This window comes from Bemisia tabaci, chromosome 2 (assembly GCF_918797505.1).
Source record: "Bemisia tabaci chromosome 2, PGI_BMITA_v3".
Classification (NCBI taxonomy): Eukaryota; Metazoa; Arthropoda; class Insecta; order Hemiptera; family Aleyrodidae; genus Bemisia; species Bemisia tabaci.
Genome location: NC_092794.1, coordinates 34155019 through 34173314, shown reverse-complemented (window position 1 = coordinate 34173314; position 18296 = coordinate 34155019). Strand labels below are relative to the sequence as shown.

General features: G+C 41.8%; 1 protein-coding gene across 4 annotated transcripts in view; it reads right to left on the bottom strand.

The window, feature by feature from the left end:
* Window positions 1-17998, bottom strand: part of nst (phosphoglucomutase 3-like protein nst) — a 206233-nt gene extending 188235 nt beyond the window's left edge. For 2 of the 4 annotated variants that reach the window (XM_072297202.1, XM_072297203.1), the window contains exon 1: window positions 17753-17996. In XM_072297202.1, coding sequence (XP_072153303.1) covers window positions 17753-17847 — 95 coding nt within the window. In that variant the 5' untranslated portion in view covers window positions 17848-17996. Of the gene's footprint in view, window positions 1-17752 lie in introns of all 4 variants that reach the window. The other 2 variants (XM_072297204.1, XM_072297201.1) reach the window with 2 other exon arrangements.
* Between the last annotated feature and the right edge of the window lie 298 nt (window positions 17999-18296).

The window sequence follows — 18296 nt, the reverse complement described above, 5'->3', positions numbered from 1 at the left end:
GGTTCTATCTTGGTTTTCTTTTCCTGAGGAGCAGCAACAAGTGCGGGTGTTGACGACGAGACAGTTTTCTGCAACGCTGCGAGCGGATCTGTCAACGGTTTGAAAACTTTCTTCAACGTCACCTGAGCGTCCGCCTCTCCGATGCGAATGGCATTTAACTTCCGTCTGATATCTTGACGGATTTTATCGATACTACCGTATTTCTGAGCGATCGTCGACAACGATGAGTTAACCATCTTGTACAACACAAGTATCGAAACCTTTGCGGTACCTTCCTCGTTCTTATTACTATCTTTATCGATGACTAAAAACCCGTACTTGTCCTGCCAGCACACCGAGCAGATGTGTCTGAAATCTTCGAACGTGAAATCTGTGTTGACGTGATCGTCGTAGATGTGTCGCAAGTTTGTATTATCCTGTTTGAACACTACGAGCAGGTTAGCGTTATCACGAATCAATTGTTTCGGTATGCGAGAATAAGTTTGACACAAGTAGAAACTTTCGACCGAGCTGTGCCTACCCATACTGAAATAATCCCGCATCGCATTTTGTTTGTCACAGGCGACATCATCGAAAATGAAGACCGAGTCCGATGCGGCATCGTTTGGTGGAACAATCTCGACCGTGTCCGAATAGACGTTGTATCCGAGACCGTCGATTCCGTCGAATATCTGACGCAGTTCTTCGTACTTGGGTTGGAACGGTGTCTTGGAGTACAAGTACACGTTGCGGAACTTCAATCCGTTCGGATGTTGTAGCAAGCAAACCATCACGTTAGTTTTACCGCAGTTGGACGGTCTGACGACAATGCAACGGATACTGTCCGGTAACAGTTCACTGTGTCGTCGTCGTCGGTTTTCATTTTGCTTCTTCCGTTTGTCGAGGTTCGGGACTCGCAATGACTTTTTTTGCTTGACGAGTCGCATCGTATTCGTTCCCTATTTTATCGGACAGTTATTTTTTTACTTCTCCGTATAAATAGTACGGACATTTTCGTCAGAGTATGTCACCGAGAAGATTATCAACTTGCAGCAAAACCAATCGAGGACGTGGACTGTTAAACTCGTTGATAAATTCACTACCGTTCGAACTACACTTACCGGGCGACTACAGGTGCACTCGCCTCGCAGAACGATTGAAACGCGGAGATCCGGGTATAAATCCGCTCGACGAAGCTTGCAAGTCCCACGACATCGCTTACAGTAAGACCAAAGACACCACCGAGAGGAACAAAGCCGATCTCATACTTGCGGACAGAGCTTGGGAACGTGTGAAAGCGTCCGACTCATCGTTGCCTGAAAGAGCGGCAGCATACGCCGTAACGAACGCTATGAAACTAAAAGCCAAACTCGGAATGGGACTAAACAAGACGGTGGCAGCGAAAAAACCGAAACCTGAGAAGAGGAAGAGAGCGTCGAAGAAGACGAAACCGGTGGAGCGGTCGATCGAACGAATCTTGGATGGCATTTTGATGAGTTTGTTCATCTTGTAGCGGGCGTTTACAGTCAGCTCTTTAGCGTTGACGATCAAGACTGAATTGTTGAAAACGTCCATATTGTCAGTTCTATCTGCTGTATATCAAGGTACGGATGATTCCAATTTTCGTGTGCTATATATTTCGAGTGAAACAAGTTGTCTGCTATATTAAGCACGGATGATTTCAATTTTCGACTGCTATATTTCGGTTCGATATTTCGTCTGCGGATGATTCCACTTTTCGTAGGCTATATATTAAGTCGGGTTGATTCGACAATTTGTTTGCTATATTAAGCACGGATGATGTCACTTTTCGTCTGCTATATTTCGGTTCGTTCAATCTGACTTATTTCCCACTCCTATATTATTTTCGGGGTGATTCCTTTGTTCGTCAGCCACTATAATCTACTGCTGCTCCTGCATGATTTCAGTTTTGAAATAATCACGATAAGAGGATTCCGACAACCACATACACAATCGGAATGCGTTCGACATAGCGGAGAATGGATGTACTAAAGGTCACGTATATGCTGTCGACCAACGAGCCAATAGTCGCAAGGACGGGCAATCTTTAGTGTCCAAATTTACAACGATACATTTTTCCGGCATGAAACGACTGATGAAATCTCGGTTTTGTTCACCTTTAACATATAGTACATCGTAGTGGTTCCCGATGCGATTCATTATTGGAGTGAATTCATGGTACTCGAGAAACCCGCTTTCCCATTCCAAGTGATGATGATTGCGTGTTAACCAGTTGTTTGTCACATCTTTAGCGCTCAACTTGCTGCTCGGGAACGGAGGTTTGAATAAATAGAGTTCAGTTTCAGTACACTCCATATCTACAAGACCAAACTCTTTGACGATGATTTTTCCTTGGCTCCAAAAACCTTGTACATCGAGACAAGCCATCATCTTCTCGTTCCGTTAGTTACACTTTTTACTATTTTCCAATTCGAGATTTCTTAACCGATGGTTCTCCAGCAGAATTATTAGTACTATTTATACGAGGTCGTTTAACAGCGAGGATTTTTCTCAACTAGGTCTCGGCTCCGCAACTTTCATCCACCATGCAAAGATCGTTGATGTCACGATGACCCCAAGGAACAGTGTTAACACCGTCTTCTAAAATACAACGTTTATCGTCTAGTCCGGAGAGAGTTCTTTTTATACTTTCAAATGAGTATAGTTTCTGTCTCCGCGCCCCAATCCTGCGCATCGGGGCGCTCATCCTCGATTCAGGATCCTGCAATACGCTCCGAAAGTTTTTGAAGTTTAGCGACCTTAATGCTCCCGTTGATACCCCTTTTGCTCTTTTCTCTGTTTCACCGTCGCTGAATCGATAGGCGTACATTTTCGGTCGCAGCGCGACGAACTCGATAATGGGTCTTCCCGCCGTTTCGTCTTTAAAAGTACCCATCACTTTGCGGTTCGTCGCGCTCCGACATTGATGTCCTTCTGGGAAGTTGGAAGTGTCGTATATGTGTAGGTCTGACATCATATCATCGTAGACGTTCGGTGTAATCAACTCGTAAATGAACGAGTCCGTATCCATATAGAGAAGTTGAACTTGGTCGGGATTGTACTTCTTCAGCATGTGATTATAGTGGAATTGATACATGTGCACTTTACTTAGATCTAAGATTGAAAAACCAACTATCATTGGCCTGTCTATGACGACCTCTGTTCTTCTTAAGTGTATAGCTCGTGTGTGTACCAATTCTTCTGCGAAAATCGTGCGATCTATGAAATCGACCCGTGAGATGGCTTTCAGTATCTGTCTGCTGTTTGTACCCAATTTAATATTCTTTCGCTTCAACGGGTTCTCGATAAATTTTCCGTAGCAAGCGTTGCTGCATAGTTTCAGGAGCGTTTGGTGGAAAGGATTCGTAGCGTCCCGTCTCAACCGGGCGTTCAGCTCGATAAAGGGTGCCAAGAAAGGAGCCTGACGGAATTTGATTGCCCGGTTGACGCGCAGGAGTTTTCATCCTTAACCGAGCGCTTCTTTCAACATTACATAGTGGACAACATAGTTGTATTTATTAGCTAGAGTCCTCAATAGTTTCGTTGATTTCCCCGCTCCCGATGGTGGTATTTCGTTCCTGCACAAGAACGGAAGGTCCTTGTGTAGGTGTTCTGGATATTCAATATTTACATCCAGTATATACCCGAAAGGAGCGTCGTCGGGATGGTTGATAATAATTGTTTTCGCCAGAGTTAGCAACTCTCCTCCTTCCGGGACCCAAGTGTAATTGTCGTAGGGCAGATGCTTTCTCATGGTATGGGCGTATAGTGCCGTCACATCTAAGTATTGTATATGGTTCACTGGTATTTTAGGATCAAACTGATCCGGTATCAGAGGATTGTTTGCGAGAGCGTGCCGTTTCACCACCTGTGTTATCCCGCCTCGGATCGAGCTCATAATCATGAATACCATATCCATATCATTGAAGAGTTGGATTTTTGCTTTAGTTATTCTTAAGAAGGCGTCGAAAGCGAAACCGGGTAGCGTTAGGTAGTTGGCACAGTCCAAACCATAGTTTTTCATCCCAAAGAGTCGGAACTCCTCGAACACGTCGCTGAGGAGGCACACGTCGAGTCGCAAGTAGAAATCTGAATACTCACCGAGATTACGGAAATTGAAAGTTTGCGACACTTGGAGAAACCGTTGGTATTCTTCTTCAGAGATGTCCGTTTGAGTCAGGGTGTTGAAGAAAGCTTCTCGCGGTGGTGGACGCGTCTCGTTCAGCTAGACCGGATTGTCAACGTAATCGTACGGGAACAGAGCTTTCCGACAAACCATGTCGAACTCATTGTCTGTGCGAGTGAGCTTCCTCGTGCGAACGAAAGATTCGCGCGGGATCGTCTGAACCAGTTTATCCAACGAAGCGGGGAGGAAGCGGAACGAGTCGATGAACTTGATCGAAAACCTGTTACCCAGATGGACCGTCATGCTGATGTGATTTTCCTCCGTGTGTGGTATTATCTCGACGCGATGAGGATACTTGTTCCGAGCCACCACTACCTCGTGGAAATCATACTTAATACCTTTGTGCAGGACGACTCTAACACATTTTTCATGTCGGAAAATAAGATTGCAATTTGAACAAAGGGCTTTTCGATAATTGGACCTTGCCGCTCTCTTTTGATGGTCATGATCCCTTACCTTTACGATACCTGGTTGTGAGAAATGCACCTCGCAATGTCCACACCTATTTTCCGCTTCAAATGTGGCTCGATCTTCACGTGTCATCATTATTTTACCCTCTTTGTCATTGTAACTCCTACTGATTCTGCCTACCAGAGTGATTATGTCGTCCAGAAATTTGATATGTGCCTCCTCGCCACGGTACAGTTTTGTTTCCGTCATTTCCAATTCAGGATCGTCCGTGACGAGAAGGTAAGCGTAAGAATTTGAGATGTGTCGCCTATACGCAGACGCTGGATGCTCCGAGTCACCATGAATTTGTTCTAAGTAGGCTTCAAAGCCTATATAAATTACGTAATTATGTTTTATTTCCTCATGATATGGTGACTTTCGAATTTGAGGTATTGCTCATCGGGAAATGAAGCTAGGAGTGCGTTTTTGCTTACTAAAGAGCAAAGAACTTTGTGTTGACTCAATTGCTCCATCGAGTTCTTGTGCGTAAAGCATTTCTTGCAGATGTAGATTTGTCCGTGATGGTTTCACAACTGTTTACGTAAAAGTTGTTCAAAGTTCCTGATCCAACAATAATGGTAACTTAAAGGTGTTTGGGTTGAGAGGCATAGTAGGTCGGTGTGGTCCTCTCTTTCCGGGTCGGCAACTTTAATTGGGTAAACTGTATACTTTTTCTTATTGGACACCAAACTCTCACGGAGCCCAAATACCGAAACCGATACGTTGTTCCTTTTCTCAAATTTGACAATGTCATCTACGCTCGTGGGGTATCGAACGTCCGAGAAATCGTTACGATTGAACAGATCTAAATATTTTTCCGGACGTTGTTCATCCTTCACAACCCTCGGGAAGAACTTTCCCAACATTGCGTGCCGGAAACAATCGTCTGATTCACCGTTATTTACGTTAACAACATGTTTCGTTGGAAATGGTACCTTACCGTACGTTCCTCCTCGATGTAAAGCATAATAGCGGTTGACACGTAGCTCTATACCCTGTATCTTCTTCAGCACCCACCCGGATCCGTTCATGTGAAAATCGAATGACTCTTTATTTATCTTGGTCCTGAACTTTTCATAATACTCGTCCAGATCCGTTGACGCGAAAATAGCTTCGTTTTTAGTCTTAAACTTTTTCAACTGCATTCCTTTCTTGTCTTTATCATCAGCTTTCTCGTACTCAGCGTAAACTAGTATATTAACCTTCAATGCCTCGCCTGTGAGTTCTTCTTTAATTTTTCCAATCACGAGGTCTTTCGCTGTTCGTAGGTAGTCATCGATGATGAGAATCTCCGGTTGGAGGTTCGTGATGAAAAATGTTTTCAACCTGCTTTGACATGCAGTCTCAACTTGAACAATCGGTACTTTAGTCTCAAACAAATTTCTTATGTGATTTGCAGATTCTTCATGTTTTTTTCTTTTATCGTATGATACTTTGCACGTATCACAATATTCTTGATTCTCATCATTGTTGTCATCGGTAGGTGATGAGGTGTCCTTCATGGTGGACATCTTTTCAATGTGTTCGGGAGATTGCTCATGATTCTCTCTCTCCGCATAAAACTCATCACAAAGATCACAATGTATGAGCGCGTTCTGCTCCTTTTTAATGTGCGTTTCATCGTTGATACCCTCCTCCTTCTTTATTTGTTCCGCACCGTGTTCGTGCTTTTCACCTTGTTTATAAAATTCATCACAAATATCACGTTGGATGAAAGTTTCGACAATCTGTTGTGCTTGGTCTTGAGCAGCCATGATAAAGATACTATTTTAAGCTCAAAGTCTTCCGAGTCGGACAGAAAAGGGAATCTACACTATCTTTACGTTTGCTAGATTCTGTTCACTGAGAAAATCTCAGAGCGAACAACTGGATACTATTTTAAGCTCTAAGTTTTCTGAGTTTGTCACAACAGAAAATCTACACTATCATTACGTATGCTAGCTTCTGTTCACTGAGAAAATTTTAGAGCGAACAACTGATACTATTTTAAGCTCGGGGTTTTCTGAGTTTGTCACAACAGAAAATCTGTACTGGCTTTACGTTTGCTAGATTCTGTTCATTGAAAAGATTTCAGCGTGAACAAGTGAATACTATTTTAAGCTCGAGGTTTTCTGTCATCAAAACCGAGACCGACGATCTTTCGCTCGGAGACAAATCTACAGTTTTCATACCGAGCTAAAAGAAACTGCTAAGTCATAATTTACCTCAGAGTAAGTATAGTAGTAGTTTCATTCACCACCAAACTAGGTTACACTCGGACAAAGTGTGTAGTCATATTTTAGATCAAAGTAAATATAGTAGTATTTCTTAATCACCAGATTCGGTTACACTCGGACAAACTGTGTAGTCGTAATATAGATCTAAGTAAATATAGTAGTATATCTTAATCACCAGATTCGGTTACACTCGTACAAACTGTGTAGTTGTAATTTAGATCAAAGTAAATATAGTAGTTGTAAAAGTAGTAGCATACGCTGACCTGTACATAACCTAAAATAAAAAGTCTACCCTTCCATTATCCGAATGTGCAATTAGGTTTTTGAGTTTTGAAGATTGTTTGTTCATGAGTTTGTTTCAAATACCTTATGAGATGGAAAAAATGCTCAACAAACAACTTGTGGAGTCAATATATTTACGAGTGGACCCGATTCATCACAGCAGGCGCAGCCATGTGTGTGACTATGAGTGCATGCGTACGTTAGAAGCGATTCTGAAAACTCTCAAATATGAATTGCGCGGCAAACCCGCGTTTTATCGGTGTTTTATGAGTGGTTTTTGTAAGTGGGCTCTAACACATTTGTGCACCAAAAATCTCATTTCATCGTATATACAAACCGAATTACTGCTACTCGACTAGTGAACACGGGTGTGGACGCGAGTCACAACAGTTGAATCGATAGTAAGGATTTCGTATAAATAGTATGCATTCTCCTCTCAGTATCGCAAGGAAGAAATCATCATCGATCAAATAATTCTCATCACTTTCATCATCATCATCGTAACCGTCGTTGGAGTGAATTCCACAACGGTGGCGGAAAACTCATCCGAAGCAAACATAACAATGTACCCGGTCTATCCGGAAATCAAATGCGCACCCTCTACCTTGACGGACGTTCTTCTAGTCATCTTGAGTTTACTAGCGCTTATTTGCACCGCTCCGTACCTGTATTCCAAGTACCTATCATCCGACTGCAAGTTCCGTTTCATCAGGATGGCCCATAAAAATAACAATCGGAAAGTCGATGATATAAGTGTTGATTTAAAGCTCGGAGAAGGAGAAGGAATCGATGTTTGTGGTTGACAACCCTCACATTTTTTTGGAACGCGCACGTTTTCTAAACACGCACGTTTCTCGAACGCGCACGTTTCTCGAACGCGCACGTTTCTCGAACGCGCACGTTTCTCGAACGCGCACGTTTCTCGAACGCGCACGTTTCTCGAACGCGTGCGTTTTCTAAACGCGGACGTTTTCTGAACGCGCACGTTTTAAACTGTAACTGTAAATATCCAACAAAAAAAAAAAATAAAATTTTTTGATTCATCAAACTGAATGGAAATTCCCGAATCAGACCCTAATCTCCAGTATCCGATACCAGGCCCATACTGTAAGATACGGTTTTTCGAAACCAAAAATTTTCACAAGTCCGAAAATCCGAATTTTTTGCACAATCTGACAATATTGTATCGAAAAATTAACTAATTTCTTGCACCATCCGGCAACACTGTAAAATTCGATGTCGCAAAATTTCACCAATAATTAAATCATTTATTTACGTGCACCGTCCGGCAACGCTGTAACCGCCATCTTGAAGAATACACCATTGCATATCCAGTATATTGAAGGGGCTACATTACACCATTGCATAACCCGCATATTGAAGGGGCAACATGCAATACTTTCATTTTACAGCGTTGCCATATTGATCACCATACAACACTGTAATTTAATTCGTATTTTTCTGCACCATCGTGCAACGCTGTTGGATAATTTACTGCGTTCAAATTCCTGTTTTCACCCTACTGAATTGAACAGTTCTAGAACTTTACATTAGTGGACGAGTGAATTTATTGCAAAGTTTCAAACTCAAAGAACTAAAAAGCAATGTTTCCTCCACATGATTGTAGTCATGCTGCTTCGTGAGAGAATATGTCGGGACATTGAAGGAAATTGAAAGTTTCGAGATTTCTGGTATCGTCTGGACATCAACAGCTTCCGTTTGCAACAAAAACAAGGGAATCGGCCCGGTGGTTCCTCAGAATGAAGGCTCACAAGGTTTCGACCCTAACAGTTTTATTTATGTAATAATAATGAAAGTGTTGACGGGCCGCCGCCGTGACCTTGAGACATGCTGGGTTTCCCAGTCCGACCCGGAAGGCTTCCGGGAGTTTGCTGCAGCCCTTATGGTTTTTTTTTTTTTTCTTTTTCGGAAAACCGTCGCCGCTCGTCCTTTCGGCTCGGAATTCGACACGCGGGTGCCCCCGGACTACCGAAGCTTAATAAGTTCAAACGTTCACCGACCCCAACTTCCCCGAACGGGCGCTGCGTCCCAAAGGGCCGATTTCTCCTACATGAAGTGCCCTGCATCGTACTATCGCCGAATTTAGTTTCACGCAGAGTCTCTGGTGACTATTTAGCGACGGCGCGGCGCGGCGCGTTGCCTGATAACGCTCGCATGAAGACGCACTGGTTCCTTTGTGAGCGCGTAGTCACAAACACAGACGCACATGAAACACACACAGACATTTTCACTCATTCACCGTGCACGGTGCCCCTGAACTCACTTTAAATGCGACTTTGTTGTACATCAAAAATTCAAGTTGGAGGTTGTAGTGGGGTACTCCCTGATGGGTTTTTGGGCAATTTCGAAATAGGTTGTCGGAGCTCCTCGAAAAATAATCGCATTTTTGTGGTTTTTTAGGGGTAAAATAGCAAAATTGGCCTCCGGGCGACAAATTAAACCCCCTCTCCCTCATCCTTGCCTTGACCGATCTGAATTTTTAGTATGTTTTTACCTGGTATAAGATGGGACTTTTCTGAAATTTTCATGCCCATACAAATTTTTTTGCTCCCGCGGCAGCGTTGCCAAGTTGCGGACTCCAAAATATCGAATTTAATGATAAAATGAAGGTTTCGGAGTGTGATTTCCATTCAAAATCAAAAATTCAAATTGTAAGTTGTAGTAGGGTACTGCCTGATGGGGTTTTGGCCAATTTCGAAGTAGAGTGTTTGAGATTTTTGAAAAGTAATCGAATTTTTGCGGTTTTTTAAGGGTAAAATAGCACACTGAGCACGGGGCGGCAAGTTGAACCTTTTCTCTCTCATCCTTGCCGTGACCGATCTGAACTTTTAGTATGTATTAACCTGGTATATGGTGTGACTTTTCTGAAATTTTCATGCCCATACAAAATTTTTTGCCCCCCGCGGCAGCGTTGCCAATTTGCGGACTCAAAAATATCGAATTTGATGATAAAATGAAGGTTTCGAGGTGTGATTTCCTCCAAAATTTCACGAAAAATGTGCAATCTGAGAGTTTTCGATAAGAAAAGGCATATTTGAACAATTTAGAGTTGCAGTGTTGCCAGCTTTTGATTTAAAATTCGTCAAAATGACCCAAATCGCGTTGCAACCTCGAGCGCTGGATTTTTATTTCGTTCAGAATTGGTTATTACGGTTCTTCTGTACTCTATGCATTTAGGTACCATGAAAATTATGCCATTACTTACTTGATGGGTGCAGCTAACTCAAAAAGAGAGGCCGGATAAAGCGATGATTCGGGGGAAAACGAGCGGTTCGGGTTGACAGAAAGTTCTTAAATCTACTTCATCACCAGAAAGTAAAATTTGAGAACTTTCTCCCACCCCCCAAACCTTATCCCTGTTGCAGTCAATCCTTTGAACATCTGATCTGAAATTTTGCCCCCGAATTTTTACCAAAAACATGAAAAAAAAAAAAACAAGTTTTTGTGCAAAAACACATCATGTTTTTGGTAAAAATTCGGGGGCAAAATTTCAGATCAGATGTTCAAAGGATTGACTGCAACAGGGATAAGGTTTGGGGGGTGGGAGAAAGTTCTCAAATTTTACTTTCTGGTGATGAAGTAGATTTAAGAACTTTCTGTCAACCCGAACCGCTCGTTTTCCCCCGAATCATCGCTTTATCCGGCCTCTCTTTTTGAGTTAGCTGCACCCATCAAGTAAGTAATGGCATAATTTTCATGGTACCTAAATGCATAGAGTACAGAAGAACCGTAATAACCAATTCTGAACGAAATAAAAATCCAGCGCTCGAGGTTGCAACGCGATTTGGGTCATTTTGACGAATTTTAAATCAAAAGCTGGCAACACTGCAACTCTAAATTGTTCAAATATGCCTTTTCTTATCGAAAACTCTCAGATTGCACATTTTTCGTGAAATTTTGGAGGAAATCACACCTCGAAACCTTCATTTTATCATCAAATTCGATATTTTGGAGTCCGCAACTTGGCAACGCTGCCGCGGGAGCAAAAAAATTTGTATGGGCATGAAAATTTCAGAAAAGTCCCATCTTATACCAGGTAAAAACATACTAAAAATTCAGATCGGTCAAGGCAAGGATGAGGGAGAGGGGGTTTAATTTGTCGCCCGGAGGCCAATTTTGCTATTTTACCCCTAAAAAACCACAAAAATGCGATTATTTTTCGAGGAGCTCCGACAATCTATTTCGAAATTGCCCAAAAACCCATCAGGGAGTACCCCACTACAACCTCCAACTTGAATTTTTGATGTACAACAAAGTCGCATTTAAAGTGAGTTCAGGGGCACCGTGCGTGAGAATTCACGTTTTTGGCTCGTTGGAATGTAAACAAAGATTCGTAATGACGTATCGCGCATCGATTCCCATTCTCACTTGCCTCTTGCTCTTGTGACTAGAGCAAGGAAGAAAGGACCTCATTCCAAATTGTCCGTTTCAACCTTGGCCTGATCTTCGAAAGATTTTCAAAGTTGATAGAGGATCTCCTCCCGAGTCTAAAACACTAACGCATTTTGAAATCGGACGATCACGGAGGGAGGGGGAGGGGAGTCAAAGTAAAAAAATTAAACTCGCAATATCTCGCTAACGCTTTGTCGTAGAAAGATGATATTGGTCTCAAAATGTAGAGAAAACCACCAGCTTTCAGGCGATAATTACAAAATTGGTCCATTTTGGAAATTTCATCCATTGTTGCCACGTTGCCGAAGTTCAAATGTTCAGTTTTTCACCTTTTTAGCTGCGACGTTGAAGGAATCGCACAAAAAGTAATCTAACTATTTTTTGATGAAAGTAGACCGTTTAAGCTTTAAAACAAGCACAAGTTCATCCTGAGGAAACAAGTTGGAGGAGAGATATGATTTTTCAAAGTGGATGTGGTACACTTGGACCTGGTTTGTTCCGAGTCCCAAGATCACCAAATGCCCCCAAACCAATCACGAATTGCAAGGTTGTGCATTTTTATACCCCATTATAGCTAATTCCCGAAGAAAATTATTAAAAAAGAACAAAATATCGAGACATATGAATGTTACAAGACTAGCCTCAACTGACTCTCGTTGCATCAACAAAAATTCATGCCTCTTTTTCAAATCGTTTCTGTAGGATGGACTTAAATTTAAAAAGCTCAAATGGTACGATTTTATTAGCAATTCCTCTTTTTTCCTCTTATTTCTACCGAGCGAACCGTTGAAGGTAAACATACATTTTTTTATGATCGAAAACTTAGATTTCCCTGTATCCATTGCATATTACTCATTTATCCTGATCTTGTCATTTTTGACGAATGATTTAATCTAGGAGTGACCTATAAAGGTATCGCCCCAGCTAAAAATTGAAAATTTGAACTACGGCAACGTGACAGCAATGGATGACATTTTCAAAATGGACCAATTTTGTCATCATTGTCTGAAAGGTGGTGGTTTCCTCTATATTTTGAGACTAAGATCATCGCTTTACGACAAACCGTTCACGAGATATGCGAGTTGTAATATTTATCTTTGAACCCTTTTCTCTCTATCCGTACTTGTTTGATTTCAAAAATCGTCGGTGTTTTGGACTCGGAAAGTGATCCTCTATCGCGAAAAATTAAAAGCGCGATGGCGTGAGTCGTGAGGCGTGAATTCGCAATATGCTCTTCTCTAGGCTGTTATATAGTCAGATTCGCGAGAAAAGGTAAAAAGCGAGGCCGGATTACGTTTTTCTTACCTTCGACTGTGTTGCTCACGTAGCCTTTAAAGCACCACTACAAGTGAGACAAACGAAAAAAACACAATAAGGAAATGGAGCAAGGGAAAGGACTCGCGTTGATCACGGCGCAGAGAGACGACTATTCGTGCTTGATGGATGTCCGTGTTGCATCTGCAAAATTGAAGGCGCAATGGCCCGGGGCATGAACACGCAATGCTCCGCTATGTGCTGCCAATGAGGTGTCTCTTAGATTCAGGGAGAAAAGCTAAAAAAGAGGCCCAAATAGGTCCCTCCTTTCTTCGACTGTGTTGATTTGATACTCGATTCTTTTTTGGAATGATTTGCAGACCAACATCTAAAGCTCGCGTGAACCGGCCCCATCCAATCTGCGAGGCAGGTTTTGTTAGGAAGCCTCGCAATTAGACCCGGCTTCAGCATTCAAGTGTTAATAAAAATATCATTAAAATGACTGCATCTTCCTCGCAAAAAGTCAGTATTCAACATTGGATCCAAAATAGGCCATTCAGTCTGTGAATTTCAATAAAATTTGGTTATGCTATCTCACAAAGTTAGGCTTCAATTGTTCGGTCACGTCTGAAAATATTCTCATTTCCAACAAAATTATTGCTGAATGGATCTTCCTGCCGTATAAACCTGATGCATTTAATTGATTTGTTCCTATCTGCATTTAATTGATTTGTTCCTATCTCTTTTTTTTACTTGCCTTACTAAACACCTTGTCCTTTGCTAGACTCAACACTCTTTTTCCCTCTCTCTCTCCTTCAAAATTTCACCTTGTACTAACTAGATTGCATGTTTCATTTTCCAATCGAGGAAGCTAAAAAGATCTTTCCAGCTGTCATGTTTTTTGGGTTCATCATTTTCAGACTTTTAGTGTTTAAAAGCACTATTTTAGGTGGCCAGATCTGCCTCAGAATCTCTAGAAATAACGGAGCTTGGATGCGTCTGGTAGCTGTGATTTGTTCTCTTTTTTTTCGTTTCACAAGTCCATCGGTTACTTTAACACGCTCAATTTTAAAAATTTTTCCCTGGGGGTGCATCCCCCCGGGAAATATCATACGACACCCCCTTAACCGGCCAAGGGTCCACGCTCTTAGATGTGAGCCAGTCCGTCCACGCGAGGAACGTTTAATTTTACGAGGGAACTGGTGTCCGATAGAAATGAATAAGGTAATTTTTGGATCGAGTAATACAAAAGGATACAGGTTATTGCACGTCCAACGAATGTCTCTCACTTTTTCTAATAACAATTTTTCTCCAGTCAAATGACATAATGCGCTTGTAAAGCCCCAAGTGAAACGCATCATTTTGTTTTTCGTCCGAAAGAACGGAAAAATTATTTTATCTAGGTCCTTAATGGAGGACCTTCCACTAACTATATGTTTGCTGCTAGATCAGAGAATGGCCGTGTTTTTTTTATACATACTTCTGACCAATATTTTGGAAATCCGAAGGTTTATACAAATGCGTATTTTTGGCATCTGAATAAGGGTTTTTTTGTTGCAAACTCGATCTTTTGGAAAATTAGTGGGTTGTGGAAAATACAAAGGTCGATTCGGGGTCAGAAGCAAAAAATAAGATATAGTAGCTCAATTATAGCTATCTGAATAAAATGATTTTTTGTCCTTCCGGACTCAAAACAACGGACCAGTTTTATATATGATTCGCGGGTGGAAAATGCCATTTTGACCGGAAAACTCTCATCAGAAAAAGGGAGACATGTTTTTTGGACATGCGGCATGCAATGCATGTCTGGCTAGTGTCTATGTATCCTTGGCCCCTAAATTCAAGAATTACTTCGGTTTATCTCGATCATGCATCAATTTCCAGAAAATCAAATTTTCCTTGGAAAATTCATTTTTAAATAATCCCAATTTGCCTGGAAAATGGCAGAGACAGGGACAAACCGAGGTCATACTTGGACCCAGGGCTGAATATTACACGAGAATTCGCTAATGAAGCATTCATTTTTTTTTCGGTGTATACTTGTGTAATCTTTCATATTCAACAGCGGACCAGTTTTGCGTCAATTTCAAACTTCCTGCGCGAAGAAGTATATCCTGAATTAAGAAGTCCTTTGGAACAAGGATGTGTGTTCAAAAAGGTAGTTCCGCGGAAATCGCATTTGAAAGTTCAGAAGTGCATAGCGTTGGTACTAGCCAATATCTTCGCACGAAATTTAATTAGTTTGAAAGAACAAGTCTTTGAGAGGATACTTGCAAAAACGGAACATTGTGACTACATTCCCCTATGATCCCTACAAGATAACGTGGATCGTTGTGTAAAAAGGGTGGGGGGGGGGGGGGGCACGACTTTTTAATATACTATGTATATTTTCTGAAACTGGATTCTCTGGAAAAAGGGCGGATGCGCGCATACGCCTTTGTCCCAAAGAACTCCATGTAACCTGCCGGCACGGCGGTGTCTAGAAGAAAAAAATCAGTTGCACCTCATGAAATTTTAGCTCTATTTTCGAGTGACCGCGGTGTTGCGCTGTCAATTATGGGTTTGCACCTATAGATGCTTGTCTGAGGGATATTTTCTTGAAAAAGTAGCAGATTTGTCAATTGTTCATGTGCCTCCGTTTTCCTCGTTGGCATGAGATGAGATAGGTCCAGTCAGCACCCGATATCTCCGAAACGCGCCACGCCGCGCTGCGCCTCGTCGCACAGTTTACATTTGATTTGGAGCGGCCTAAGCGTGAAACTAAATTCGGCGATAGTACCATCCCGCTCGTTTCCCGAGCTCCCTGTTCCGTCTGCGGGTTGGCTCTGGGACAGCGACGTTCTATAAGGTTCCAAAACAAAAACAAAGAATGCCGATGACGTCACTTCACATTTTTTTTAGTAGAATACAAGTATTGCCAACTTCCTATGCCGGCAAAACTAAAAAATCCAAATTAGGCGGGAAAATATCCCACGAGACCAATTGAACCCCACGGACCAAATAACCCCACTCTCCGGTTAAAGATCATCTTGGACTGTAAGGGTCAGTTAGAGCCGATGCGGCCCCCAGGAGCAACAGAAAAATTCATCTGAGATGCCTGTGTCTTACCAAGTCAAAGTAGATTTACTATAAAAATTCACCGTCCCAACTGTATTGATTTGTTCGTTTTGGGCATTTAAAATGAGTTTAGAACAAGAAATGTGCAAAAATCAAGAAGACGAGTTCAAATCAAATTCCGTTTCCCACGCAAGAATTCTCGCGCTCTTTACCGCACGCTCAAATCTTTTCAGCTATTTCATTCACACCAATCTAAGAAAACTCCTCTTTTGAAACTGGCCCAATCTACAACTGTTCTTTTGCTAGCTTTAATTCCTTTGCAAATAAAATTTTGCTGCAGAGGATCACGTGTAAGCCAGTGCCAGGCAGCAATTAAAACTTTCTAAATAGTCCAATTACCATTTTCAAAGTGCGTATTCTTAAATATGCTAGCTTTGTAATTACAGCACTTTTTTCTTCTTAACGGTCACCTTTTTCCTACACCAGAATACTAGTTTCTTCCCGTTACAATTCACATTTAACAAGCTTCCGCATCTACCACACTTGGAAAAGCGGGGAATGACACGGTGTCTCTCTAAAAATTTTATAAGCCAACTGCGATTTGTAACAATACCATAAATTTCTTCTGTCGTCGGTGAACAATTTTCACACTTGCCAAACTGATCACTAGAGAGAGTCCCTTTATACCTAGAGTTACGACAACTCACTTTTGGTTGGGCTGAAAGTGGCCTAAAAAAAAATCCAATTTTGATTAATTCTCGCTCATGGAGTCACAAACAAGTGCACCAAGATGGCAGTGACTCGAATGTAAACAAAACTAATGAAGATATTACCTAATTGTGGTTTATCAAGAGTGAATTGATATTTCCATTGATCCAAAATGAAAATAGATTAAGAAATTATTCACAAACCATTCTCATTTTCTTTTTAATTGATCAATTTTGTTGATATTGTTTTTTTTGGATGACAGACATCGCAGGATTCCTTATCCTTATCCCTTAATATTATTCGTTTGGGTGCATTCGTTTGTGCCTCCATGGCCAGCCAAGGCCAGCTGCTAGTCAGCTGATAATCGAGTTGTCTTAACTCTGGGTGCAAAGGGACTCTACTAATCACCATCCATGATAGTACTAACAGTATACACAAATGGAAAATCAGTGAAAATTCCAGTCCTTTGGAAAGCTGCTGATTCCATTTCCAGTGGAAAGGGGAATGTGTTTCCACCCGTTGTGCCTGAAATGGGTGTCTCTTGTTTCAGGAAAAAATAGCACGGTTGGTCATACAGCGTGGCTCCGTCAACGGTAATGGCGGACAGGGACGAAATGCAATATGATACAGGGAATCATGTAACTGTTATTGCTCAAAAACTTAGTTTAAAATTGATCGCACCCAGTTATTTTGCACTTTTTGTGTGCTCTCGTATGCATACTACAAGTTTCTGAAGGAAACGTGGTGAGAACGTGGCCTCCTGAGGTAAACGATTACCCCTTGAGGGATACATGCAAGTTAAATTCATTCATCTGTGCCAGTCCACCAGGAATGAGGGCCCTTACACCAGAAAAATTGGTAGCCAACAAGCTCAGGTAGCCACAGATGTCATCAAATTGTCTGTAGAGAGGGAACATGGATGCTCCAGACTTGGCAAAGGATACTTAATGATGAAAATTTATTAGGATTTTAGTAACTCAACTTCTGGAGCTCCGGACAGAATCTCAGCAGAACATTCGATTCTTCCAGTAGCGCCATTGATGATTAGTTTTTATCCCCATTCAAGTGGCTCTTACAGGCCAGTCCCATTCAGGAATGACCTAGCTCGCAATTCATGCCCTCCAATTCATATTGTGTTGAGTGCTGGAGAGGACTTTCTTTAACAGATATAATTCATTTGACTTACCTCGTTCGAAATCCAGCAGTGCCATAATGCAACGATCCCAACTGATTTTTGCTATACTTCGGTGACTTGTCATAAAAGGCCATGGGAAAATTCATTTTTCGGACGCAACATAGACAAGCAGATGAAGAGAATATTCTTCCACAGTGGTATTGCAATTAAAGCAATTAAATAACGAGAGAGCAACAGGTGGTGATTACGTGTGGAGTGTGTTGTGGGTAGAGGTCAGGGAGAGTACCGACACCGACAGATCGGTTTCATGGAGGGCTTGGGGCCCAAAAGTGCAGCCACCCTTCTAACCAACTTCTAACGCACAAAATTTCACTGCCAGTCTGCAGATTCCAATTCTAACCAAGATGGCCAAGAATGTACAGAAATGAGCGTTCTTCCGCGAAATTGACTAAATTTATGCAAAAACTGAGTCAAACACGTGCTTGATAAAGGACGGTTTGTAACAACAGTATTAGTAAATCGTTCTGGATAATTGAAATTCATAGGTTGGCTGCGCTTTTGGGCCATAACTTTATTCGCGGAGGCATCGGTGAAG